Source organism: Theropithecus gelada, chromosome 6 (genome assembly GCF_003255815.1).
Source record: "Theropithecus gelada isolate Dixy chromosome 6, Tgel_1.0, whole genome shotgun sequence".
NCBI lineage: Eukaryota > Metazoa > Chordata > Mammalia > Primates > Cercopithecidae > Theropithecus > Theropithecus gelada.
In genome coordinates, this window is record NC_037673.1 from 72,050,439 (window position 1) to 72,077,241 (window position 26,803).

Genomic DNA, 26,803 nt, shown 5'->3' on the forward strand with positions numbered 1-26,803 from the left:
GTGTTTTGTAGTTACTCATCCTAGACATCTGCATTACTTTTACTCATCCTGGAGGGGATCCCTCTTGGGGCATGTCATTCACCAGATCTGATCTTAAGTAGGATATTTTATCTTCAAAAGCAGTATTTATTTAGTAAATAGCATTCTCCTCACTTTTCTTTATTCTAAATTATTGTATAGCTGCCTCTCACTATGGAACCGAGAAGTCCCAAGTGTATCTGAAGCTTTTTCCACCAAAACTTGTTCCTGCTGTGATTTAAAATGCAGTCAGTCACTCAAAAGGAGGCTGATATTCTGTTTTGTTGTGCAACACACATTTGGAAGCTGAGGAGCAATCCTCTAATAAATACAGTGGGTTTAATAAATACTCTTGCTGCATAGTTAGAAGTGATGATGGAAATGAACTAACATGTCTTCAGTTTTTATATCCTGGTTGCAAATACAGCACTGCTACTGTATTTGAGAGTTGTTATTACCTGGTAGAGTAATTAGGCAGGTCAGAGATTCTGATTATAGCTGAGAAGCCAGCAAGGAAATTTCCTCTAGGAAGTTAAGCTTGCCAGGCGCTCCCTTCTTCCTGCCCCAGCCTGTGGACCTGACTTGATCTAAAAGTTAGCTCTTAGCCCTGACCAAACTTGTCTCCTATTCCCTGTCATCATGATTTGGGCTTAACAATCTAACTTCTCCTGGGTGCTTACCCTTGCTTCCTGTTTGTATCTGTGTTTCCCTTTTCCTGCCTGCCCCTCACCTTTTCGTTTTATTTCTGATCCCAGTCTCGTGTCCTACCACTCACCAATCGCTGTGTCAGTTTAGCTTGGTGTTCTCAAGCCAGACTCCATGAACATTACCACAGCAGCAAAGGGGGGAAATTCTCAAGCTTCACCTAATGTGGACAGACTCATGTTAGTGGTAGATGGCATCTTTTTTTTTTTTTTTTTTTTTTTTTTTTGAGAGGGAGTCTCACTCTGTCACCAGGCTGGAGTGCAGTGGTGCCATCTCAGCTTGCTGCAACCTCCACCTCCCAGGTTCAAGCGATTCTCCTGCCTCAGCCTCCTGAGTAGCTGGGACTACAGGCATGCACTACCATGCCCAGCTAATTTTTGTATTTTTAGTAGAGATGGGGTTTCACCATGTTGGTCAGGATGGTCTCGATCTCTTGAGCTCGTGATCTGCCTGCCTCAGCCTCCCAGCGTGCTAGGATTACAGGCATCAGCCACCACGCCCAGCCACATCATTCTTCTTCTAAAGAAATGTTTGTCTTTTTCTCATTTTTTTCAAAAGTAATGTATGCTCATTGTGGAAAAAAATGGAAAATTCTGGAAGAATGTTAAAGAAAAAGCTAAAATACCCACTATCTCAACACCAAGTCAAAAACCACTGTTACTATTTTGATATCTTTGAACTTAAAGTGCATACTGCCTATGGCATGTTTTATTTTTGTGGCTTCTTTTGGAATGTTATAAAGCCTCTGCCTTGAAAAGGAACCAGTTCGAGAGTGAGAGCCTTGCTAACTAGTTACTATACTAATTTTTTTAAAATATCTGGAGGCCTTTTATGCAAGGATAAGAAACTTTTTTGACATGTGGTTTAGTGCCCACTTTATTAAAGATTTATAATAAATGATATTAAACAACTGTTATTTGTTTAAACAGTCATGCAAGTGAATTCCTTGAAAGAATTGAAATAATTTAGTAGAACTAACGTTTTGAGTTCTTCAGATACCTTAAAGAGCAGGTGAAATGCCCAGGTACGTTATTACAAACTTACGACAGTGGAAGCTATTCTGTAAGGCCCATACTGCAAGTTTCACTCATTTTGTTTATTATTTATAACTAGTTTTGTCCTAGGCTATTATGTTATTTTGATACCTACCCAGAATTGACATACTCTTCATGGCACCAGAAACAAAAGAATACCCCTTCAGACCTGCCATGATTACAGATCTGGGTTTCAGATGGATCACCTGTGGGTCAGAACATGGTGCAACTTTGGGTTCTTCTCCTATGGTGAGTCAGACCCTGGCCACAGGCATTAGGCTAAACTTTCCTTGTGTTTTTTGTTTTTTTTCAATCAGACCGCATTTAAGTACCTGGCTTTCAGGTAGGTTTTTATTTACAGTCTGGTCCCTGCCCCTGCCCCACTTCCCCATCACCCTGAAATAATTTTCTTTCTTAAGTCTCACTTGACCAGCATTGTATAATCCATTGTCCTGTCATAATGATGTATTGACCTGATCCATTAACATTATTAAAAGCTTATGTATGCCTTTTAAATATTTTTTTTTTAATTAGTTGTGCTTTCTAGAGTTTTTCATCCCCTGGGAGATAAGGGATTGACTGTATCCAGTGATCCTTAGGCTTTGGGGCTGATTTATCGTCTCAGATCATGTTTCTAGTCCTGCCTTCTCTTAGTTAGTGGATGTGACCACCAGTGCTAGACCCTCTTTCTACCCGGTGTTTCTGTCACCACCTATGCTTCTTGGTTCTTCCTTATCTTGGGGCACTTCCTTTGTTTTCTGGGACTATTTAGTTTACTCAAAGTTCCTGGTCTTTATTCTTTCATGTAGTATAAATAGTATAAAAATATCTATATATAAACAAATATAGGCCAGGCGTTGTGGCTCATGCCTGTAATCCCAGCACTTTGGGAGGCTGAGGCAGACAGATCACGTGAGGTTGGGAGGTTTTTTTTTGAGACGGAGTCTCGCTCTGTCGCCCGGGCTGGAGTGCAGTGGCGTGATCTCGGCTCACTGCAAGCTCCGCCTTTGGGTTCATGCCATTCTCCTGCCTCAGCCTCCCGAGTAGCTGAGACTACAGGCGCCCGCCACCATGACCGGCTAATTTTTTTTTTTTTTTTTTTTTTTTGTATTTTTAGTAGAGATGGGGTTTCACCGTGTTAGCCAGGATGGTCTTGATCTCCTGACCTCATGATCCACCTGCCTCGGCCTCCCAAAGTGCTGGGATTACAGGCGTGAGCCACTGCGCCTGGCCAAGGTCGGGAGTTTAAAATCAGCCTGGCCATGATGGTGAAACCTCGTCTCTACCAAAAATACAAAAATTAGCCAAGTGTGGTGGCAGGTGCAGTAATCACAACTACTCGGGAGGCTGAGGCAGGAGAATTGCTTGAACCTGGGAGGCAGAGGTTGCAGTGAGCCGAGATTGTGCCATTGCACTCTAGCCTGGGCAACAGAGCAAGACTCCATCTCAATTTAAAAAAAAAAAAAAGCACGGTGGCACACACCTGTAGTCCTAGCTACTCAGGAGGCTGAGGCAGGAGAATGGAACTGGGAGGCAGAGGTTGTGATGAGCCAAGATCGCGCCACTGCACTCCAGCCTGGGCAACAGATTGAGACTCCATCTCAAAGAATAACAACAACAACAAAAAAAACAGATATAGAAGGAACAAAGTACTTGTGTTTTAATAATGCTCCCCAACTTGTTAAAGTCAATAGAAATACACTTTCGCTATTTATCTCTTTTTTTATTACAACTTCCTTTTTGGACATTGTATATTATTCTCTTGATTATTGTTTTGAACCTGTGGCCTTTCTCAGACTTAACCAAGATTAATATCTCTTTCTTTTTGATGAACCAGATTGTTTCAGCTTGGTCAATCTGAGCTCTTTCTGGCCCACTTCCTTGTCCCTGACATTCTTTGAAACTGACATTCTTTGAAATATCCTTGTTCGTGGTCACAACGGGATGTTCCGGTCCTATCCTGATTATTTCTGCTTCAAGATGTGGAACCAACCACTCTCTAGGGAATCCTCTTAAAAGTCGGGTGTTTATATTGGTTTTTCAAATTTAACCTTATTAGCTTACTGGATTCTGCTTTTCTTGCTGTCTGGTTTATTTGACCATTGAGATTCTTCTATATGGGCAGCCACAAACTGAAGCCGTGTCTGCCTCTCCTCTGTGATAGGATTACTCTTCCTGCTGCTGATACTGTAGCTATGTCACAGCCGCCATGTTTTCAGGTGCAATGGTGATGCCATGGCTCTGGCAGACCCACTTCTGCTTCACCAGCCGTCAGAGTACCCTGGCAGTTTTGTGGAGGAGAGTTCGTCTAGCCAGCTACCACACAGCCAGGTGGCTGTCTTGCTTCCCAGGTGGCCTTTGAACCTGCTCCTCAGGCATTAATGCGTAACTTTCCTTGTCTTCACACTCTGTTCCCTTAGAACCCTTTCCTTCCCTAAGAAACTGATTGAACCCTTATATCAGATTGATTATATCTCTAACAGTGAACATATTTGCATTTATAAATAAGATTTCTAAAGACAGTTTCTTAGCCCAAAGGACAGGCTCTATTCCTAGGTTCTCAGAAGGGATATCTGGAGATGGCAGTATTTGGGAGTAAGGTGAGGGAGGCAGTTGCACCTGCTTATTTCTTTCAAGTCCTTCCTTGTTCAGAATTCTCTCTGTGCTCTGAACCATTCCCTTCCCTTTCCTCCTCTTTCTGTCCTAAATTAGTATAGCTGTTGTGCCTATCTTCCTAAATTCTGAGCTCTTAAGAGTCTGTGAACCACATCTTGTTACCTCATACAGCTTATGTGCCATTGATTCCAAGTTAAAGTCTCTGGAGTTTGCATATTTAACTCTTCAGGAGGTTTAACTAAACTAATTTCCCTATGATAAGGCTGCCTCAGGATTCCTTTGCTTTGGGGCTGAAAATTAGGTATAGAACCCTGGATTTTGATATGATATTGGCAGTGATATATGTGACTAAGATGGAAAATTTTGGCTCAGTAAATAAAACTATTTCAAACATGGAGTCTGTGTGGGGAAATTCTGTGTGGGGAGATTCTTGGCATTGGAAAAAGTAAGAAAACCACTTTCATAGGTTATCATTAAGCGTTTGTATACAAAGGACACATTTTTATAACAAAGAATAGTAAGAACAAAGGCTAACACAAATGGAGCTTTTAACTATGTGCCTGGTACTGCACAAAATACTGTGCTGGTATAATCTCATTTTATCTTCATAATATATCTGTGCAGTGGTCACTATTATTAGTCCCATTTTATTACCAAGGCAGTTGAGGAATAGAGAGGCTGCCGAAGGTCACACAGTTAGTAAAAACCAGGAGGTGTGAGAAATGAACCTGTGCTACTATGAATTCAGCCAGCCAATGGCTTCAAAAGAAGTCAATTATTTCCCTACTTCTAAGAAAGTTAAAAGAACACCGGTATCAGACTTGAACTTCAGCACAGGCCTCTCAGCTCTTATATTTAACATGTTTTAAATGAAGAATCATGGAACTTGAGAACGGGAAGGGCCTTGGGAAGTTATTGTAGTCTAAGTCATTCATTTCACAGATAAGGGAAATGAAAGCTTGGGTTATGTGACTTGCTCTTAGTCACACATTGAGGTTTTACCAGTTTGGGGGCCAGGATTCAGGGCTTCTGGATTCTAGTCCCATGGTCTTTCCGCTCTACCATGAGGCTTTGATATACAAACATTCATCCCACATGTTATGGTACAAAATGAGCTGCACATAATGTGATCCAAGAAAGCTGAAATAAATTTAGCTGCGGGCCGGGCGCGGTGGCTCAAGCCTATAATCCCAGCACTTTGGGAGGCCGAGACGGGCGGATCACGAGGTCAGGAGATCGAGACCATCCTGACTAACACAGTGAAACCCGGTCTCTACTAAAAATACAAAAAATGAGCCAGGCGAGGTGGCGGGCGCCTGTAGTCCCAGCTACTCGGGAGGCTGAGGCAGGAGAATGGTGTGAACCAGGGAGGCGGAGCTTGCAGTGAGCTGAGATCCGGTCACTGCACTCTAGCCTGGGCGACACAGCGAGACTCCATCTCAAAAATAAATAAATAAATAAATAAATAAATAAATTTAGCTGCTGCCTTTTAAGTTTGCATTTCATTACTATAGTACCTTTTAGTGTATATCTTGAAAGTAGTAGAAAAAACTAATACCACTAGTTTTATCTAGAAAGTGGTAGAAAAAACTAATGCCATGTGATTTTGGCAGTGAGGTATGTGACTAAGATGGAAAAATTTGGTTCAGTAGATAAAACAACAACAACAACTACTACTATCCACTACTTTCATGATATACACTACATGGTATTTTTTAAAACTTTCTTTATTGCTTCCTGGACTTTAAGTGATATTGTTTGTACAAGTAGGAGCACATGGGTCAATGAGACGGTAGCTGCCTCTGAGCAACCCCTCCGTTGCTGGCCTCACTCAGCTGCACAGGTGTGCTGTAGCTTTTGGTGTGGTAAGAGGCTTGCTACTTCACAGAAAGTGCTCCCTTAGACATAAGAAGCGAAGGTGACATTAATTCCACGACTGCCTTTGGAATGTTCTCAGCCCTTTGACTTGGCTGTTAGGTACCAAACGGTGCTTAATAAAGTAACTGTTGAAGAGCTACATGAGTTTGGTATTTTTTCTGTTCAATGGGCTTTTTTTTTTTTTTTTTTTTAAGATTAAGGCCTGATTTCCTATATACTTCAGGTAATGAGCAACCTCATTTTAATTTAAATGCTTGGGAAAGAGTAGTTTGCTATTGCTGTTTTTTTTTCAGCATGGGAAAACTGGGTAAACACAGTTTCCTGATAAACTTTTGCCCGTTTGAGTAATCGGCTGGGAAGCACCTCCCACACAGAGATTAGGTATAAAACGCCCACACCATGAAAAGTGATCTTTCCAAAGCTAACAGTTTAAACCTCAACATCAGTGATTTAAAAAAAAAAAAAAAAAAAAAGGTTGAAAATTGAGGCCAAACAGAAACTATACAATATATATTTTAAGTTTTTAGTAAATGAGATTTTTTGATGTATACAAATGAGATCTTTACCTGACCAATATTAGCTTAAGAAAATATCAGACTTAAATTTAAAAGCAAAGATTCTTCCATCTTCAGAAAGCTAACTTCTCAGCACCACCTTGTGGTAACTTTTACTTAAGCCAGGATGTTTGTTTATTGTAAGATTTATATTAATATTACATTGTACAATGGAGAAATAAAAAGTGAAATTGGAAATAGCTGTCTAACTTCTTTATCATCAAAGGGGAAAAATTAACACTTTGGTATAAACATTTTAATTCATGTTACCATCAAACCTATATTTTGTGGTAGCCTAAGTACCTTAATTTAGGGATAGCATGGTAGAGAAAAATTTTTTGTTGTGTGTGTGTGTGTGTTTTTTTTTTTTGAGACGGAGTCTCACTCTGTTGCCCAGGCTGGAGGTGCAGTGGCACCATCTTGGCTCACTGCAAGCTCCGCCTCCTGGGTTCATGCCATTGTCCTGCCTCAGCCTCTGGAGTAGCTGGGACTACATCACACCCAGCTAATTTTTTGTATTTTTAGTAGAGTCGGGGTTTCACCAGGTTAGCCAGGATGGTCTCAATCTCCTGACCTCATGATCCACCTGCCTCAGCCTCCCAAAATGCTGGGATTACAGACATGAGCCACCGCGCCCAGCCTTGTTGTGTTTTTTGAGATGGGGTCTCACTCTGTCATCCAGGCTGGAATGCAGTGGCACAATCTTGGCTCACTGCAACCTCTGTCTCCCTGGTTCAGGCAATTCTCCTGCCTCAGCCTCCTTAGTAGCTGGGATTACAGGCGTGTGCCACCATGCCCAGATAATTTTTGTATTTTTAGTAGAGAAGGCGTTTCACCATGTCGACCAGGCCGGTCTCGAACTCCTGACCTCAAATGATCAGCCTGCCTTGGCCTCCCAAAGTGCTGGGATTACAGGCATGAGCCACCGGGCACAGCCGAGAAAAATATTTTTATATAGAAGATGTTCTGAAAATAGTAATTAAATGAATGAATGGATGAACAGAGCATAATGTGAAAGCAGTTGCATCAAGATCATCGAGCACAGCTGTCTTATCCCCTTTCCAAAACTGACATGAAATTAACTGCAGTAATAACTTTTAAAAAATACATTTGCAATAAAAATGCCATCTACTAACCAGAAATTTGAACAACTCCTAACATGAAGTAAACAGACAGAATTTGATTGACTGAGAAACAAATTGGGAGAAGATCACAGCCCAGAAAACGCTGGGGGATGCAGCAGAGGTAGGAGCTGTCGTGAGGTTTGCTCCATGCAAAGGGGACAGCAAGGAAAAGAAGAACTTCAAAGTGAACAATCGTCAGGCTGGGACCAGCAGAACTGTATGGCCCTTCCCTAAAGCAGCAAGTGTAGATGCTGATAGCAGGAGAGCATGCCGGTACCCAAGACAGCTAATGACCTCAAGAAGGGGTAGAGAGTCCCCAGCCTGAGAAGGAAAGACTCTGGTTCCCTCGTGGCATCATTTCCATTGCTCTCTACAGTTTCTTAATGCTGGCTTCTGACATGGGGATCTGCAGTGAATGACCAACAAAAAGCAAGTCTCAAACACCAAGATGAGCCCCAGATCAGAAGATGCCAGACATTTGAAGGGAACTGACACTGAAGGAAGCATTGGATTCACCAAACAGAACCAAGACTCGAGGAACAAATGAAAATATTAAAATATGTGCAATTGATGATTCATTCAATTTATGTTCAACAAATATTTATTGAGCACTTACATTTATACACGGAAGAACCAAAGATAAAACTCTAAGAAGGAAAATTTGGTATAGATAAAATCAGAAAAACAATTAATAAAATTTACAGATAACTAAATTATTGGTGGATATAATAAAAAAATGAAAGCATGAATCTAAAATTCTAAATTATCTCAACATTCCATAGGTGGGAAAGTTAGAGGTGGAAGCATATAAAGGATAATAGATACCAATTAGCTTAGGCTTTGATGGAAAAATGTAAAAGTATGTTAAAACTTCAGCAGGATATTAGTGTAGGCAATACATATTAAAGATACAGCACATTAAGTACTTGAAATAAATATAAAATTCGTTGCTTGAAGACATTTTATGGATTCTACTTACATTTTACTGCAACATTTTCTACATTTCACTGATTTTTTTTATAGTTTTCTTTGTAAATTAGTTTAGGTGTATTTTTGAATTTGTAAAAAGAGGAGGAAAGTGCAAATCAGGTACTATGAAAGAAATTGAAGTGATACAATTATACATTTTTGATTATTCATCTATTCTCATTGCTTTTTTTTTTCTTTCTTTTTTTTTTTTTTTAGGAGGGGTTTTGCTCTTGTTGCCCAGGCTGGAGTGCAATGGCGTGAATTCGGCTCACTGCAACCTCTGCCTCCCGGGCTTAAGCAATTCTCCTGCCTCAGCCTCCTGAGTAGCTGGGATTGCAGGCATGTGCCACCATACCCAGCTAATTTTGTATATTTAGTAGAGACGGGGTTTCTCCATGTTGGTCAGGCTGGTCTCAAACTCTCGACCTCAGGTGATCCGCCCCCCTCAGCCTCCGAAAGTGCTGGGATTACAGTCGTGAGCCACCGCCCCTGGCTATCTATTCTCATTTTTTAAATTATGGCTTGATCTCCACTCACCTCCCAAATTCTTTTGCAGTTTATCTTGCCTGTTAAATTCTGTTTAATTTTGTCATTCCCATTACTAGAAAGGAGCAAGTGAAGAGGTTGACATTTCATTGTTCCAAGTAATATGAGCACCCTTTTAACTGGAATTTTTTCCCCATGTAATAATGAGTTGAGAATTGGTTCATAAAATATTATGGTTTTGAAAATGTCAGCATGGTATCTTAATGATCTAGCTTTAATTATAATGACTTGTTGGCATGAACCTTTGGTAGTAAAGTCCTCAGAGGCTGTGTGGCTGTGTAAAGTAAACAGTTTTATATCCATGATAATCTCTAAAGACCTAGAACTTTAACTAAGGAATGTATCCTGTTTTGCTAGTTTGGAATTATGAATACATAATGGCTATTTCACTTTGAAGAATGTTCAAAGTCTAATATAAAAGTTTTTGTTCTGTGGATAAGATATAAATATCGTATTAAAATTTAGTATTAAAACTAATGTTACACATACGGTTAAAAAAAAACATTGTTCTTTGTCCTTTGCTTTGGTTTTAAAGGAAAAGCAGGAAAATAAGAGGCAAATTCTTTAAAATTTGAACATTCATTAATAGGCATTTCCTGGAAGACACATGAATGGCTAATGCATATATGAAAAAATGTTTACCCTCACAACTACCATAAGGAAATGCAGATTTAAATAACATCTTGTTGCTATCAGTTGCTAGTCCCTGGAAAGATTTTATTGATAATATCCTGTGGTGATAAGGGGACAAGGAAAATGGCATTCACATGTATTCGTGGTCTAGTGGGCCATACCCATCAGGGGGTTCTTAGGTTTAGCTAAATAGTCAGATTCACCCACCTGTCATAAGCCATATCTGGCACCTGTTGCTCAGAAGAGAGGCAGCCGGGATAGCCAGCATGCTGGCAGGTGTTTGCTCTTCAGTGGGAGCCTGCATGACACTCCACATAGTTCTCCATACAGCCATCTGGAAGCCGCCATTCTCTTTGGTACTCCAAGTTACAACTTTGCTGCGAAGGAGTGGGTTTGAACCTTCCTGGCTTGTAAGTCTCATGCCCCCAGGAGCCAATATCTATAGTAACCGCTGTACTGCATAGCTTCCCAGTTCTCTGCAAAGAACATACCAGTTATAAGAGTCATTGAACCCAGGAAGGCCCAAAGATATGGTACCTATTAGGTATTTATGGTTTCTTCTCTCAAGATACAATTTATCAATTGGGTTACTTTTTCCTAAGCAATGATGCTTATAACACAGTTGACAGTATAGGTTCCTAAGAGAACAGAGCTAGAAAGTTAGTCAAAGGTCAAATTCTCATATAAAAGGAAAAAGGATGTTTTTTAAGCCTTTACTCACAAAGAATATATGAGCATAATCTCTTTTATATTTTTTATTTTTATTTATTTTATTTTTATTTTTACTTTTTTTTTTTTTTTTTTTTTGAGACAGAGTCTCGCTCTGTCTCCCAGGATGGAGTGCAGTGTCATGATTTCAGCTTACTGCAAGCTCCGCCTCCCAGGTTCACACCATTCTCCTGCCTCAGCCTCCCGAGTAGCTGGAACTACGGCACCCACCACCACGCCCTGCTAATTTTTTGGTTTTTTTTTTTTTTTTTTTTTTTTTTTTTTTGAGACAGAGTCTCGCTTTGTTGCCCAGGCTGGAGTGCAGTGGCGCGATCTTGGCTCGCTGCAAGCTCCACCTCCCAGGTTCACGCCATTCTCCTGCCTCAGCCTGCCGAGTAGTTAGGACTACAGGCGCCCGCCACCGTGCCCGGCTAATTTTTTTGTATTTTTAGTAGAGACGGGGTTTCACCATGTTAACCAAGATGGTCTCGATCTCCTGACCTGGTGATCCACCTGCCTTGGCCTCACAAAGTGCTGGGATTGCAGGCGTGAGCCTCCACGCCTGGACCAAGCATAATCTCTTTTTAAGATCCCATTTGGACAATATACGTTGAAAACTTTTATTTTGTGTGTACCCTTTCAATCTGGTAATTTTGTTTTAATGGCTTTATTGTAACAAATAAGAAATATGCACAAAGATTTCTCTGTGTCTATATGTAAGTAGGTTTACTAAAGCATTATTTGCCATAGTTATTAATTAATAACAATCTAAATGCTCAGCAATTGCTTAAGAAAATTATAATACATTCATATTCTAGAATAATATATATATTTATAAAATAGGTATGTCCAGAAACAACTTCAAAAGAACATATATATCAAATTATTTAGTGTGTAACTGAGTAGTGATTATCTGTGTAATTTTTTAAACCATAAATCATTAATTTTTAACTTTGATCATGTATTTGGTCAAATAATTGCTTTTCATAAAAATTATCAGAAAATTGGCCAGGTGCGGTGGCTCATGCCTGTAATCCCAACACTTTGGGTGGCCGAGGCAGGTGGTCAGGAGTTCGAGACCAACCTGGCCAACATGGTGAAACCTCGTCTCTACTTAAAAAAATACAAAAAGTAGCTGGGCTTGGTGGCATGCACTCGTAATCCCAGCTACTTGGGAAGCTGAGGCAGGAGAATCGCTTGGACCCAGAAGGCGGAGGTTGCAGTGAACCGAGATCACGCCACTGCACTACAGCCTGGGTAACAGAGCAAGACTCTGTCTCAACCAAAAAAAAAAAAAAAAAAAATCAGAAAATTACTGTCAGTTTTAATGCAAGCTACTTACATTAAATGACTGATCATACATTTTAAGAGTTTGTTTTAATACCATTGAAAACGCTTGATCTTCAACTTTCTTAATGCATTTAATGAAATTCTACGTTCTATAAACTCTGGAGCTCCATCTCACATCAACATCTGAAGTGATAATTTTGAAGTACTTCAAGCCATAAAAATAATTCAGTTCACTTTCTCGTATATACTATTACGTGAAACTATGACTCAGTGATAAGGGTGGGAAAAGCACATATAATTTTGATAGAATTTAGATGCCAGCTCTCAAGTTCTTTTCTCAGGTTATGGGTAGGTTAGTGGATGCCATCATTACTACCTTATGGATTTGTTTTTAAATACATCCAATTTATTCTCCATCTTCCCCTTGATATACACACATCATAGTTTAACATTACCTCACCCACTGATAGTCTTGCCACTCTATTTATTGGTTTAGAAAATGTAAAACAAATATTTCCTCAAGGGGTATGTGGTACTTGGAGGAATATTAAAAAGCAAAATATTATTCATGCTGTACCTTCAATAAAATAAGAATTATGTGAGGAATATCCAAAGAAATGTTTATTGCATTTGTTACCTGCTGTTTTGTATTAGCTGTGTTTCTTGTTCTCTGTACAAATGGATGATGCAGAGTTAGCTGGCTCTGTAGAAGTGCTTTGGAAGTGGATTACAGAAGACCAGTCTTTGGGACACAGATTGGAATTCTGATCCTGGCCTCACCAAGGACTCTGTTACCTAGGGACTCAGTTTCCTCATCTACAAAATTAATAGACTAGACATCTCTTAGATCTTTTTCAACTGAAAAAACTATTAATAATTATGTAATTTTTAACTTTAAGACTTTTGATGATAAAATTTCTGATAATTTTGTGGTTTTTTCTTTCAGTTTATATCTGTTCAAACTAGGAATAGCACCCCAGATCCAGGATTTGTTGGGCAAAGTAGACTTCACAGGTACTACTCTTTTTCTTTGTAATTTTTTACAATCTCGTTATAAAAAGTACCAATACCTGGCCGGGTGTGGTGTCTCACACCTGTAATCCCAGCACTTTGGGAGGCCGAGGCAGGTGGATCACGAGATCAGGAGATTGAGACCATCCTGGCCAACACGGTGAAATCCCGTCTCTACTAAAAAATACAAAAAATTAGCTGGGCGTGTTGGTGGGCACCTGTAGTCCCGGCTACTTGGGAGGCTGAGGCAGGAGAATGGCGTGAACCCAGGAGGCGGAGCTTGCAGTGAGCTGAGATTGCACCACTGCACTCCAGCCTGGATGACAGAGTGAGACTCCGCCTCAAAAATAAATAAATAAATAAATATTTAAAAAGTACCAATACATTTTTCCCCCATTTTGATATTATTGATTTCCCTTATTCCTGTATATTGGTGAGAAGAGAAAACAGACCTATCTTGTTTGTTCTTGACTCAGTTCTCCTTCCCCATGTTTGTGAAATGAGAAACGGGCTGGGTTCTTCCTAAGGCTCTTGTTTAGAAACAACCCCACTTCCTGATGAAGACATTTCTTGATATGATTGTACTCATTCCTGTGTCCATCCCTGTCTGTAGCTTTCTCTGATAATGATTATTATTATTTGGTTCTTTGTTAGAGGAGGAAATCAGTAATATGAGAAAAGAACTTGAGAAATACGGAATACAGATGCCATCTTTCAGCAAAATAGGTGGTATTCTGGCCAATGAACTGTCCGTGGATGAAGCTGCACGTAAGTCCATTTACAATCCAAACTTGCCATTGACGTGAGACTTACCTGTACTTTACCTGTTGATTTTGATTACTTGAAATAGAATATTTAGAAGATACATTAAGCACCCTAAACATTTTATTATTTCTTTTATAGATGATTAATTTGAGGATGTCACAGTATAACCAAGTAATTGATTTTGGTCTTTAGACTTCTTCTTGTACAACATGAATTGAGGTTCTAGAAATACCTTCATTGTCCATAGTTCTCTACTTTCTGTGTCTGTAGATTTTAGTGGTAGAGTTCATTGTTACAGGTCTTTTAGTATTGCAAGCTAAATTGCAAGTATCTCTTGGAACCAACATGTTACTTTAAAATTACCCATGTCCCCCTGACCAGAGGGCAAGGATTGACTTACCTTCTAACTCCTGTGGTTGACATAGGGCTTGGATCATTTTAGCCATTCAGTGACATATAAATGAGTCAGAATTACTTAACAGATGCTGAGATCAGGACCAAAGACAACCATGTGGAGAGGTTGGCAGGTGCTCCATAATATGTCTGAATTCTCTTTTTGACATATTTACTGGAAGCCAAGAAAGAAAGTAAAACTGCTTGAGTTTACACAGGGTCAGTGCAACTGTCCATGATGTCTTTTGCTGATAAAAACCTTTTTTTCTCTCTCTCTCTCTTTACTTTTTAGTACATGCTGCAGTTATAGCCATTAATGAAGCAGTTGAAAAAGGAGTAGCAGAGCAGACCATTGTAACACTAAGAAACCCAAATGCAGTTTTAACTTTGGTGGATGACAACCTTGCACCAGAATATCAGAAAGAACTCTGGGATGCCAAAAAGAAAAAAGAGGAAAATGCAAGACTGAAGGTACTTAGATTCTGTGTAATAAAAACAGTAATGAATGTGCTTATGAGTTACTAGTTTGAAAAGCCTTAATGTTAAAAGCAATATTTTTAAATCAATTGGCTATGTTCTCTATAGCCACAGACAATTGATTTGAATGAAATGTAGCATAGAAGAGGACTATACACTATGTAAGGCAATTAGATTATATCCCTATATAAGGCATGAAAAGGAATTTTATAGGCCAGGCATGGTGGCTTATGCCTGTAATCCCAGCACTTTGGGAGACTGCAGCAGGAGGGTCCTTTGAGTCCAGGAGTTCAAGACGAGCCTGGGCACCATAGTGAGACCCTGCCTCTAAGAAAATAGAAATAAAAATAAGCAAGCCTGCAGTCCCAACTACTTGGGAGGCTGAGCTGAGAGAATCCCTTGAACCTGGGAGGTTGAGGCTACAGTGAGCTGTGACCCTGCCACTGTACTCCAGCCTGGGCAACAGAGTGAGACCCTCTCTCAATTTTTAAAAAGGGAATTTTGTGATGAATGTTATATATTGAAAGAATTAAAAGTCATGTTGCAAACTTACTAATATCCCCAGAAAGTGTAGACATAGCAACTCATGATCACCCCTTGTTAGACATCATCAACAGACCTTACATTAGCCAAGTTACTTTTACGTTTGGTAGTAGAGGTTAATAATTCAGTGAGGTGAAGTTCAGAGAGGATGTTTTTGAAGCTATGGTCTTTGTATTTTCCCAGTAGTCAATCCTTTATATTTGAGGATGTCCCTCCTGTGCAAGACAGCCTGCTCCTAATCCTAACTCCATTAGTAACCACCTTTCTATCTAGTCCATTATTGAAAAATTTGTCTACGCTGAGAGATTCTACTTCCTCACCACCTTGTCTCTCATTAAGCTCTTGCCATGTCAGTTTCAGCTCCATGACTAAAAGTAACCACTTTAGATTTTGGCGTTTTCTCTACTGGTGACTCTCACTAGCATCTGGCAGGGTCGGCCCCCTACCTTGAGATTCTCTGCTCCACTAGCTTATGTGCGTCCTTGCTGCAACGGTTCTCCTCTGTGCCTCTTTCTCCTCTTGCTCCTCCCTCTCAGTATGGGGATTCTTCAAGGTCTGACATTGAATCCCTTCTCTGTTCTTCCTCTATTGAGCTCATCCACTTATTGAAGAACTCAGCCATCAGCTTTATGCCAGCCCATCCCAAATTGGTCTCTCTCCTACTCCACCAGATAACTTCATCTGTGTCCCTGGGGCTTTGTACCCCATTATGTCAGAAGAGCTCCCCTTGCTGACATCCCTGGTTCAGAAGAATGATGGCCAGCTTTATCTCAGAACTCTTTATGCCTCCTTTGTCCCATCCATTGCTAGATTCTGCTGCCTACTCTTGTTGGAGTTGAATCTGTCGTCAACCTTCTAGTCTCACCAGTCTTGCCTCAGTCCTGCCCCTCCTGACCTCATCGCATGACTCTTGTATCAAGCACCTTCCTCGTGGGTCTCTCTGCCTCCTGTTATTCTCCAAGCCAATCCCCCTTAGAGCTAGAGGTTACAAAATTGATCTTTAACTACAAATCTGATGTTAACCCACCAGAAACATCCCCCGATTCTCTGTTGCCTACTGAATTAAACACCAAATCTTAGCTTAGCCTTCAGCTGACCCCCTCATCTTTTTGGCTAACCCTGGACACACACTCCAAGCTGTAGCCCAATGTGCTAAGCTTTCCATCTGCTGTCTGTGTCCTATTCTTGACATTATTCTGTTGCTCGAAGCCCTCATAGATTATGATCTCTTTGAAAAATTTTCTTCCCAATTAAGTATGAATACTTCCTAAAGAATGCTTATCGTACTTCTCCTATAGAACCTATTCGGTTCTTCTAGGTATATTTATTATTTGTGTTCTTGATTTTATTAGATCAAATCAAATGAAATTGGTGCTATTCAACTGTTTTTGATCTACAAAAATGGCAATACCAAGTGGTCCAAACTAATGTTTTCCACATTTGAAAATTAGCCCTTTTCAAAGAGTCACTGGGTCTGTCATTCATCTTTGTAATCTTTGCCAGCATTCTCCCCTAGTCCCCTGCACAGAGCAGGCACTCCACAAATGCTTGCAATGAATTTAAATAATTAGGGAATGGTTTTTATCACTCTTCACATTTTTCCATTTGAGTTCCGAGTTTTGGAAATATTTTATTTAACCTCAGAAATCAGTGAAGACTTTGTTTTGCAGAATAGCTGTATTTCAGAAGAAGAAAGAGATGCTTATGAAGAACTGCTGACGCAAGCAGAAATCCAAGGCAATATTAATAAAGTCAACAGTAAGTAATGGATTGTATGAAGGAAATTGATATTTCCATAAGATACAGACTTTCCTTGCCAGAATCCCAACACAACTCTCAATTTGTATACTTGGAAAACTGCCTTCTACAATGAAAAATCTACTCAGTGTCAATGTTGCTCTTAATTTTGGTGCAACATTTGGCAGTTTCCCACTGGGCTTTTTTTTGGTGATCTCAGTCCACACAAAGTATCCTGAAGCTAGTCTGATTCTACCTTTCTGTTTCATTACATTCCACATTTTGAATCTGTCACTTTTGGGGCTAATACTGAAGGTTATTTAGTAAAAGATTATAACTTACAGATTGTAGTTGCTTGCCCATGATTATGCGATGACGTTTTATTGGAATTGTAAAAGGTGCTGTTGACACCACTGCTCTCTGTGACTTCCCAGTCATTAATCTGTAGCTCATAAGATTTTTCTTACACTTGTGTAACTTTGGTGCCAGTGAATGGGACTATGGGCAGGCCAGATGAATTCTCATGATGGCACCTTTGAGTCCCACACCCCTGAGCCTCTGTGGAGTCAAGCAGATGAGTTCCTCTTAGTACCTGGCTCAGGTGTGTGACTGTAAAGAACAGCAGACTCAGGTAATTAAAATAAGCATATGCAAGTTGAGATATGTCAATTTTTTTTATTCGTCTTTTCTCCCCTCTGGCAAAACCTATTTTTCCTTGAGCTTCGGAAGAGTCAGTAAGAAATTTCATTTGATGTTTATTTTTCCCTGGTCAATCTAAATAATCCATATATACCCAAAAAATTAATACATGAAAGACCATTTAGCCTGCTTAATAAAACATGTGAACTCCCTGCCAAATTAAAATTTGGAGTGTCCACTAACTACAACAGTCCTAAACCTTGCCTTCCTTTTAACATCCTGGTTGAGTTTTGAATATTCTTTTTTGCTTGTAACTATAGAAAAGAAGTGTACCTCCGCAGGTGTTACTCGGAAGTCTGCTCCTAAGTTGCTGGAGAGAAATATCCTAAGGGGCTCAAACAGTAATTAAGGAAAGCCCCAGAGGGTTAATGTAAATGTCTAGGAGTTAACAACTGAGTGTGTTTGAGAATTTGCCTCACATACACATAACTGGGTTGAAAACTCTCAATTACCTTTTTTTTTTTTAAGGGTAACACCTTAACATTTTAGGATGCATGTACCTGTTCTTTTATTCTTGTGAAATCTTGAACATGTTGCTAATGATACATGAAATGAAATCCAATTTAAAGTTTGTCTTTTTGCTCCATGTGAAAGCTGAGAATTTCATGATGCTTGACAGAAATGAATTACAGGAGGAAATTAATGTTGCCGGTGAGACATCTGAGGTCCATAAACTTAGAGAGGAAATGGCTCCATAGCCTTTAACCATTCCTTATTTTTGAAATATTTATAACCATGAAAACAGTTTTCTTTTTCATGTTAAATAAAATGCTTTATATAAATGTTTTAGTTCTTTACTCAGTGCCATAAATTCCTGACCACAAATTTAATGCCAAATTGGCTATACTTTTTTTTTTCCATTTTGAAGTAAAAGGCATTGAATATTTTGCACTAATGGCATAACTGGCTGAAAATATGAAGGCAAAGTTTGATGGCTTTCAGTGTGTAGAACATGATTATTCTGAAGTCTTTTTATCTCTCCCCATCTTAAAATTTATAGTGCAGTAGAACTGAAAGTAACCTTAGGAAAAAAAAAAATCCTCATTTTGATGACATGAAAATGAGACAATTGTATACTTTAAAATATGTAAGAATTGCTTACGCCTGTAATTCCAGCACTTTGGGAGGCGCAGGTGGGTGTATCACGAGGTCAAGCCTTCAAGACCACCCTGGCTAACATAGTGAAACCCTGTCTCTACTAAAAATACAAAAAATTAGCTGGACATGGTGGCGGGCGCCTGTAATCCCAGCTACTTGGGAGGCTGAGACAGGAGAATCACTTGAATGTGGGAGGCGGAGGATGCAGTGAGCTGAGATTGTGTCACTGCGCTCCAGCCTGTGGACAATAGTGCGAGACTCCATCTCAAAAAAAATTTTTTTTTAAATATAAGAATCATTACTTTGACAAGGTTTTCCCCAACCATGTGGGTTATTATCTTAAAATGTTAAGGCATCTACATTCATCGGTGGTAATGTCAACAGATCTGTTGTCAGAGGCCTCATCTTTGTTCACATTACAACCATTTACCTTTCAGGTTCAGCAAATGCATCCCATTCATTGCATGATGTATTCTGTTAAGATCAGAGCTGGATATTTTGCATTTCTTTGCTTTTTTTTTTTTTTTTTTGACAGGGTCTCACTCTATTGCCCAGTCTGATGTTGAACTCTTGGACTCAAGTGATCCTCCTGCCTCAGCCTCCCAAAATGCTAGGATTACAGACAAAAGTGACCACGCCCTGCCTGGACATTTTGTTAAATGCAGAGTATAAAAGAGTGGTTGATCTTACCTTATTTTTTTTTAAGAAATTGTTTATTTAATAGTGTTTTTCAGAGCGGGTGTGGTGGCTCATGCCTCTAATCCCAGCACTTTGGGAGGCTGAGGCAGGCGGATCACGAGGTCAGGAGTTCAAGACCAGCCTGGCCAACATAGTGAAACCCTGTCTGTACTAAAAATACAAAAATTAGCCAAGCGTGGTGGCGTACGCCTGTAGTCCCAGCTACTTGGGAGGCTGAGGCAGGAGAATCGCTTGAACCCAGGAAGCGGGGAGGTTGCAGTGAGCCGAGATCACGCCACTACACACCAGCCTGGGTGACAGAGCGAGACTCCATCTCAAAAAAAAAAAAAAAATAGTGTTTTTCAGGCTAGGTGCAGTGGCTCATGCCTGTAATCCAGCACTTTGGGAGGCTGAGGTGGGAGGATGACTTGAGGCCAGGAGTTCAAGAACAGCCTGGGCAACAAAGAGAGACCCAGTCTCTACCAAAAAAAAAAAATTTAAAAATTAGCTGGGCCTGGTGACACACAACTGTAGCCCCAGATACTCTAGAGTCTGAGGTGGGAGGATCTCCTGAGCCCAAGAGGTCGAGACTGCAGCAAGCCAAAATTGCACCACTGCACTCCAGCCTTGGAAACAGAGCAAGACTGTCTCAAAAAAAGAAAGACAGAGAGAGAGAGAGAAGGAAAGAGAGAAAACTGTTTTAAAGACATGATTTTCTGATGTTTGAAATTCAGCTGTACAAGCCCGTATGATAAATTTATCAAAGGTAAAGCAAGATCCTACCTAGGGTAATCCGAGATGCAGCTGAAAGGCCTTGGATTAACTTTAGAAGAACAGCAAATACCACAAACAACCACTAGACCTTCATTTCTGAAATTTTTTGGTTTGTCACATAAATTTTAAAGATCAAAATGGTTCTCAGGGTCCTTTAGGTTAAGTGTGAGTTTTCTGGGGGATGACTTGAAGGATTCCATTCATCATAAGTATTTCCTGTTATTGAGTTATATCTTTTAGTAAAAAGATGGAGGGAAGATCCTTGTGAATGTATTTAGAGAAGATAAATTGTCATTTTGTCAAAAAGGGTTAGAAGAATCTAAGCTTCAGTGTAGTCACGAATTAGGCAGACAAGCTAACCCTTGAAAGACTCTAGAAATTTATGGATGTGTGTTGCTTATGCTACCCAGATGTCTTCTCTATAAGGCAAAACTCTGGAATCTCCATCTCATTTGCTCTTTCCTGATGGCAGAGTTCATCATTCATTCTCCCATTTACTCAGCAATTTCATTTTTGTTCTCTGAAAACTATGCTGAATCCACTGTTCCAAGCATTTCGGTTTGGTCACCAAAATCCAAGTCTTTATAATCTACACCTGACAACTGGTCAAGAGATCACAGAGTGTATTAGTCTGTTCTCACACTGCTATAAAGAACTACTTGAGACTGGGTAATTTATGAAGAAAAGAGGCTTAACTGACTCACAGTTCTGCATGTCTAGGGGAGGCCTCAGGAAACTTACAATCATGGCAGAAGGCGATAGGGAAGCCAGGCACATCTTCACATGCCCAAAGCAGGAGGAAGAGAGAGAAGGGGGAAGTGCTACACACTTAACCATATCTCATGAGAACTCACTATCAGCAAGGGTGAAATCCACCCCCATCTTACAATCATCTTCCATCAGATCCCTCCTCCAACATTGGGGATTATAATTCAACATGGGATTTGGGTGGGGACACAGAACCAAACCATATCACAGAGTTTATGGTTGTCTCAGATGTTGCAGCAATGTTTCTGAGTGCTTGCTGTGGGCTTACCTCAGAGCTTATGCATCAGGAAGATACAGCAGTAGGGCAAGGCTTGCTTCTGGTCTTCGTGTCGCTTGAAGTCTCCTTGGGGAGGCAGTACTAACACATAAGGAGCACAAGGAACATGCCTGCTGGAACTACATGGCCCAGCTTTAAATAACTGTGGGGATCACAAGATGAGAAATCCTTAAGGACTGGAACAATCTGAAGGCTTCATGGAAAAGGTGAGACCAGAGCTGGTCCTAAAAGGAAGGATTTTGGAAGGAAGTCATGTTACTCAGAAATGATCTCATAACCTAAGCTTCATCAGTGCTAAGGTTCTTGTAGGCACTAACTCCAAGGATTGGATTGGTTTGAATTACTGAGATAACATTTTCAAAGCCTTACCTACCCTCTGCCTGCAGCTTTTCAGAGTTCATGAAAAGTAACCGCTTAGGTACAAATCCTTGGGAAGAAGGGCTGGTTGGGTGAGACCACAGTGGAAAGAGCAACCATTCTGACAAAACGTGAACCCCCACCCTCAGGGCAGGCTGCGGTGGACCATATTAATGCTGTCATTCCGGAAGGTGACCCTGAGAATACACTGCTTGCACTGAAGAAACCAGAAGCCCAGCTGCCTGCTGTTTATCCCTTTGCTGCTGCCATGTATCAGAACGAACTTTTCAACCTCCAGAAACAGAACGCCATGGTAAGTCAGAGGAGACCCCAGCTGCAGGGATGGTAACTCTGTGTGCCATGGCGCACTAGGGAAGCCTAGTTAGGAAAGGGGAATAGGGGTATTGTACCAGTCCTGGTCTCACTGGCCCACCCGTACCAATTCCATGGCCTCCTTCCTTGTTAACTTTGCTTTTAGTCTACATAAAGAATCTAAGAGCATAGTTAGGAAATTCCAGCAGTGGTCTATATATATACATCTGAAAATAGGTTGTTCTTATTCTCTGTGTGATATTTGAAGAACCTTGGATAATTTTTAGCTATACCGATGTGGTATTTTTTTTTACAATATATAATTTTTTTATAGAGAAAATAAGCTCAATCTGCAATTTTAGAAACTGCAAATAAGACCATTAGCACCAGCTGGGCCCGGTGGCTCAAGCCTGTAATCCCAGCACTTTGGGAGGCCGAGACAGGTGGATCACAAGGTCAGGAGATCGAGACCATCCTGGCTAACACGGTGAAACCCCGTCTCTACTAAAATAATACAAAAAAACTAGCCATGCGAGGTGGCGGGCGCCTGTAGTCCCAGCTACTCGGGAGGCTGAGGCAGGAGAATGGCATGAACCCAGGAGGCGGAGCTTTCAGTGAGCCGAGATCCAGCCACTGCACTCCAGCCCGGGCAACAGAGTGAGACTCCGTCTCAAAAAAAAAAAAAAAAAAGACCATTAGCACCATGGCTTTGATTTTTGTAAATTTGTGCTCCTTAAAAGGACAACAGCATTCAACAATAATTTCAAACAAGGTTACAGTAATTAAGAACATGTTTACTAATGCTCTTGTAAGCCAAACAATGAAACAAAATGAAAACTACTGAAAGCAGAACCAAGAATTCAGCGTTATGACAAAGCTCGTATTTTAAGAAGGTGGGGAAAGGACTATTTAATAAATGATGTCCTTGCAAGTGTTTAAGCTTTGTTAAGAAAACATTAACTCACTACACATATATCAGAATAAGTTTTCAACATAAAATGTTAAATATAAAAAATAATTGAAAAAATTAAAGTTCAAAGGAAAAACATAGGACAGTCATTGGATCTTTAAAGTCACAATCAGCACTTATCCACACACAATAAAGAGAGGCCAAAAGCATGAGCAGGCAATTCGTAAAACAAGAAATATACAAATGACTAAAAAAAGTTTAAATTCATTCAGAAGTGAAAAATATATAAATTAAAGCACAGTACACTTACTATTTAAAATTAGATTGGTAGGTATAAATATGGGGCACAAACATCTCCTACACAGCCTCTGGGAGTATGAATTATACAGCTCTTCTGCAGGGTGGTCTTAGTAATATAGATCAAAAGCCCGTGATGCTGACAGTTACATTCTAGAAAATAAGCCTGAAGGATATGAACCAAATAGCGTTAGCCACAGAGATGTTTTACAGCATTGTTTATAATACTGAAAACCAGGAAACAAATGACTATTTAATTAATAACAGATTGCCTGTAAATTAATAACATTTATGGTGCTTGTACATGCTAGAAATTTGTGCAACCAGTAAAAATGATAATGTAAAGAATAATGACTGGAAAAGATATCCATACTAATATTAAGTGGGGAAAAATGAGATTAAGATATATAGCATTATCTTGTTTTTTGCAATAAGAAAATGAAGTCATTTAGAGACAAAACCTCTGCAAATGTATGTATGAATTTAAAATACATAAAAGGATATACACAAAAGAGCTTGGGTGGTAGCATTTGTTTTCTTATTCTTGCTTATTAACACTTCTGTATTGGCTGGGTGTGGTAGCTCCTGTCTGTAATCTTAGCACTTTGGGAGGCTGAGGCAAGATGATCACTCAAGGCCAGGAGTTCAAGACCAACCTGGGCAACATAGGCCTCATCTTTACAAAAAAATAATAATAATTAAAAAGACTTCCTATGTTTCCTAAATAGAAATATAGTATTTGTAATAAAAGAAAAATAGCTTATTTTCTTAATTTCACTTCGGTTCTTCTCTCATTAACATTTTCTTCCACTTCTCTGGCTCTGAAGCTCAAGGCTACTTAGGCTTGAGGACACTTATTCATCCTCAACTGGCCATAGTTAACCTGTGGCTGTCCAGCCCCATTTCTTCTTCCTCTCTCCTTATCCTTTTTGCTGTATACCAATTTAGGTAACCATGGGCAGGTCACTGAAAGAGATAGAGGAGGTGAATTATAAACGAATCCATTCTGCTGATATAATTTGGTACCTTATATATTAAACTTGTATTTAATGTAAGATATTTGAATAAAATTTACTTACATGATCTCCATGGTAACTCCTTCTTCCCATTTGCTTTGGAAGATTAAACTACCCTTTTTTATTCTGAAATCAGTTTGCTGCAAGACTTCTGTGGAGATCCAGAAAGATATAATAATGCATTTTAAGATGAACATTATGTTATATATTAAATAACTATAATATCCTAAATGTAAAATATGTATCAGCTTTTCCTTAGTGATTCTTTTTCATGCTCCTCCTCCTTATGTCCCTTCAATATGATGAAAAAAATATTCCTTTTGAAGTTGGGCCAAGATCATATAAAATGGTTAAATGGAAAAAGATATTAGAGGGGAAGGGTGTTATGAAATCTAAGACATATTTTTTTGGATAAGCTAAACCCAGATTTTAAATCATATAAAACTGGAGATCTGGCCAGGCGTGGTGGCTCATGCCTGTAATCCCAGCACTTTGGGAGGCTGAGGCAGGCGGATCACCTGAGGCCAGGAGTTCGAGACCAGCCTGGCCAACATGGCAAAACGCTGTCTCTACTAAAAATACAAAAAATTAGCTGGGCATGGTGGTGGGCTCCTGTAAACCCAGCTACTTGGGAGGCTGAAGCAGGAGAATCGCTTGAACCGGGGAAGCGGAGGCTGCAGTGAGCCTAGATCATGCCATTGCACCCCAGCCTGGGCAACAGGAGCCAAACTCCATCTCAAATAATAATAATAATAAAGCAAACCACACCAAACAAAAAAAACCCTGGAGATCTTTACTTGCTGTACCAAAAGATCACCTCAGACTTCTTCAAATATCTAGACCTGGTAGCGCATTTTAAAATTTCTACCCGATTTATGAAAATGTCACTTAGACTAACTTTTTTTGAATTAAATCAATAGTCTTGGTTTGAAGACCTTGCTTTGTGCTTCAGATTATAACTTTTGGGTGAAATTCTCCCAACCTTCCCTTAACCCTTAATTCAAACTGGAAATCATTAGCTGTGCTAAAATCTTACCTGGCACTCTCAATCAGTGACAATGTTATCTAGTCCTTGGCTTAATTATATGACTGGACTGAGCCTTTAAGCAGCCAGTATAGCTAGGAGTAGGGATCAGCAATGGGAATGCAGATATTTGTGGAATCGTAACTTTCCATTGTAATCAACCCAGTCCCAAAAAATGATCATCTAAGGAAAACCCAGGAGTCATATGCCTATTCTTAAAGCCAGCGGAAAGCAGGTGGCCACGACTCCTCTTTCTGCTGAGCTATCAAGTTCTTTGACTTTTCGTTGTTTGTTGAAATGTGCATTGTAAACCTCCATCAGGCACGTGAGGTGTGTTGTGTGGGGAGCTTATGTTGCCATATGTTTTCCAACAGAACTACTTGGCCCACGAGGAGCTTTTGATTGCTGTGGAAATGTTGTCTGCTGTTGCTTTACTAAACCAGGCCTTGGAAAGCAACGATCTTGTGTCTGTGCAGAATCAACTCAGAAGCCCCACAATAGGCTTAAACAATCTGGACAAGGCATATGTGGAACGGTAAGGAACATTTTCCAAACCTTCTTTCAGTGCAGAAATGCATGTTTGGCAGATCTTACAAGTGAGGAATTTGCCTGTTGGTGGAGAAACCATATACCATGCTCGTGTTTCTTGAAAACTAGTCTGTTTTAAGAGTCCTTCTAATTAGTATCCTTGTTTACAGTATTCCTTTGGGGAAGCAAAAAGAATCAGAAAGTGATCATCCTGTGGCAATTAATAAATGACTTTGTCCTTGGCAAAGATTATTTGATAGGCTGAAAATAAAGGAACTGTTGGAAACATACCTTTCCTTGGGCATCTTTTAGAAACCGCAGAGTGTAGAAGAGTTGGAAGCAACTTTAATAATCATCCAGTCCAATTATTTTATGTCACTGATGCAGAAACAGAATCTGGAGTTATGGACCTAAAATTGGGCAGTTGGGCCCCAAACTCCACTTTTCTGATTATTAAACCAAAGAAATCCTGAGACCACTGTGGGTCATGGCAGTGGGTAACAACATCCATTTATCTTTCCTTTCATGTTTCTGAAGTGTGCTACCAGATAGTACAACTGATAGCATTATTATAAAACACCATAGCGGATCTAGAGAGAAAATAAAGTGGCCAGAATTGGGAGCCAGATGAGAAAGTCGCTGAGACAAAAGCCCCAGTTAAAATGAGTGAATCTTGGATTCTTGTAACCACCAGGGGGAGATATCTGCACAGATCTTGACAAAAGCTCTTTTCAGATACTGATTTTGGAACTGCTCTAGTAGGCAGGTTGGCTAATTCTCTTGGGTCATGTACAGTTGGAAAGGAAAGACCAGAGATTTATTAGGTTAAACAAATGGTATTTGACCACTTGTCTGTGTAGAGAATGGCCAAGAAGTAATGGAAAGATGTGGGTTCTTCTTGTTTTTAGTCTTTTAGGAAAAGCTAATTCTCTTGTTCTACTTAAATTTGGCCATCTGGTTCATATGACTCCTTCGAGTCTGTTTCCTAGATAATTTATATCTACTTCCACTGTTTCTGTTAATGGCACCATTCTCTCCTGCAAGCTTTGAAACCTGAAGCTCAA

The 26,803-nt window shown here is 39.9% G+C and overlaps 1 protein-coding gene across 2 annotated transcripts in view; it reads left to right on the top strand.

The window, feature by feature from the left end:
- Positions 1–26,803, top strand: part of IQGAP2 (IQ motif containing GTPase activating protein 2) — a 310,751-nt gene that overhangs the window by 176,644 nt on the left and 107,304 nt on the right. For both annotated transcript variants that reach the window (XM_025387819.1, XM_025387820.1), the window contains 6 exons: positions 13,022–13,089; positions 13,741–13,854; positions 14,537–14,715; positions 16,935–17,022; positions 21,802–21,965; positions 25,586–25,746. In XM_025387819.1, the coding sequence (XP_025243604.1) occupies positions 13,022–13,089; positions 13,741–13,854; positions 14,537–14,715; positions 16,935–17,022; positions 21,802–21,965; positions 25,586–25,746 (774 nt within the window). The remainder of the gene's footprint in view (positions 1–13,021; positions 13,090–13,740; positions 13,855–14,536; positions 14,716–16,934; positions 17,023–21,801; positions 21,966–25,585; positions 25,747–26,803) is intronic.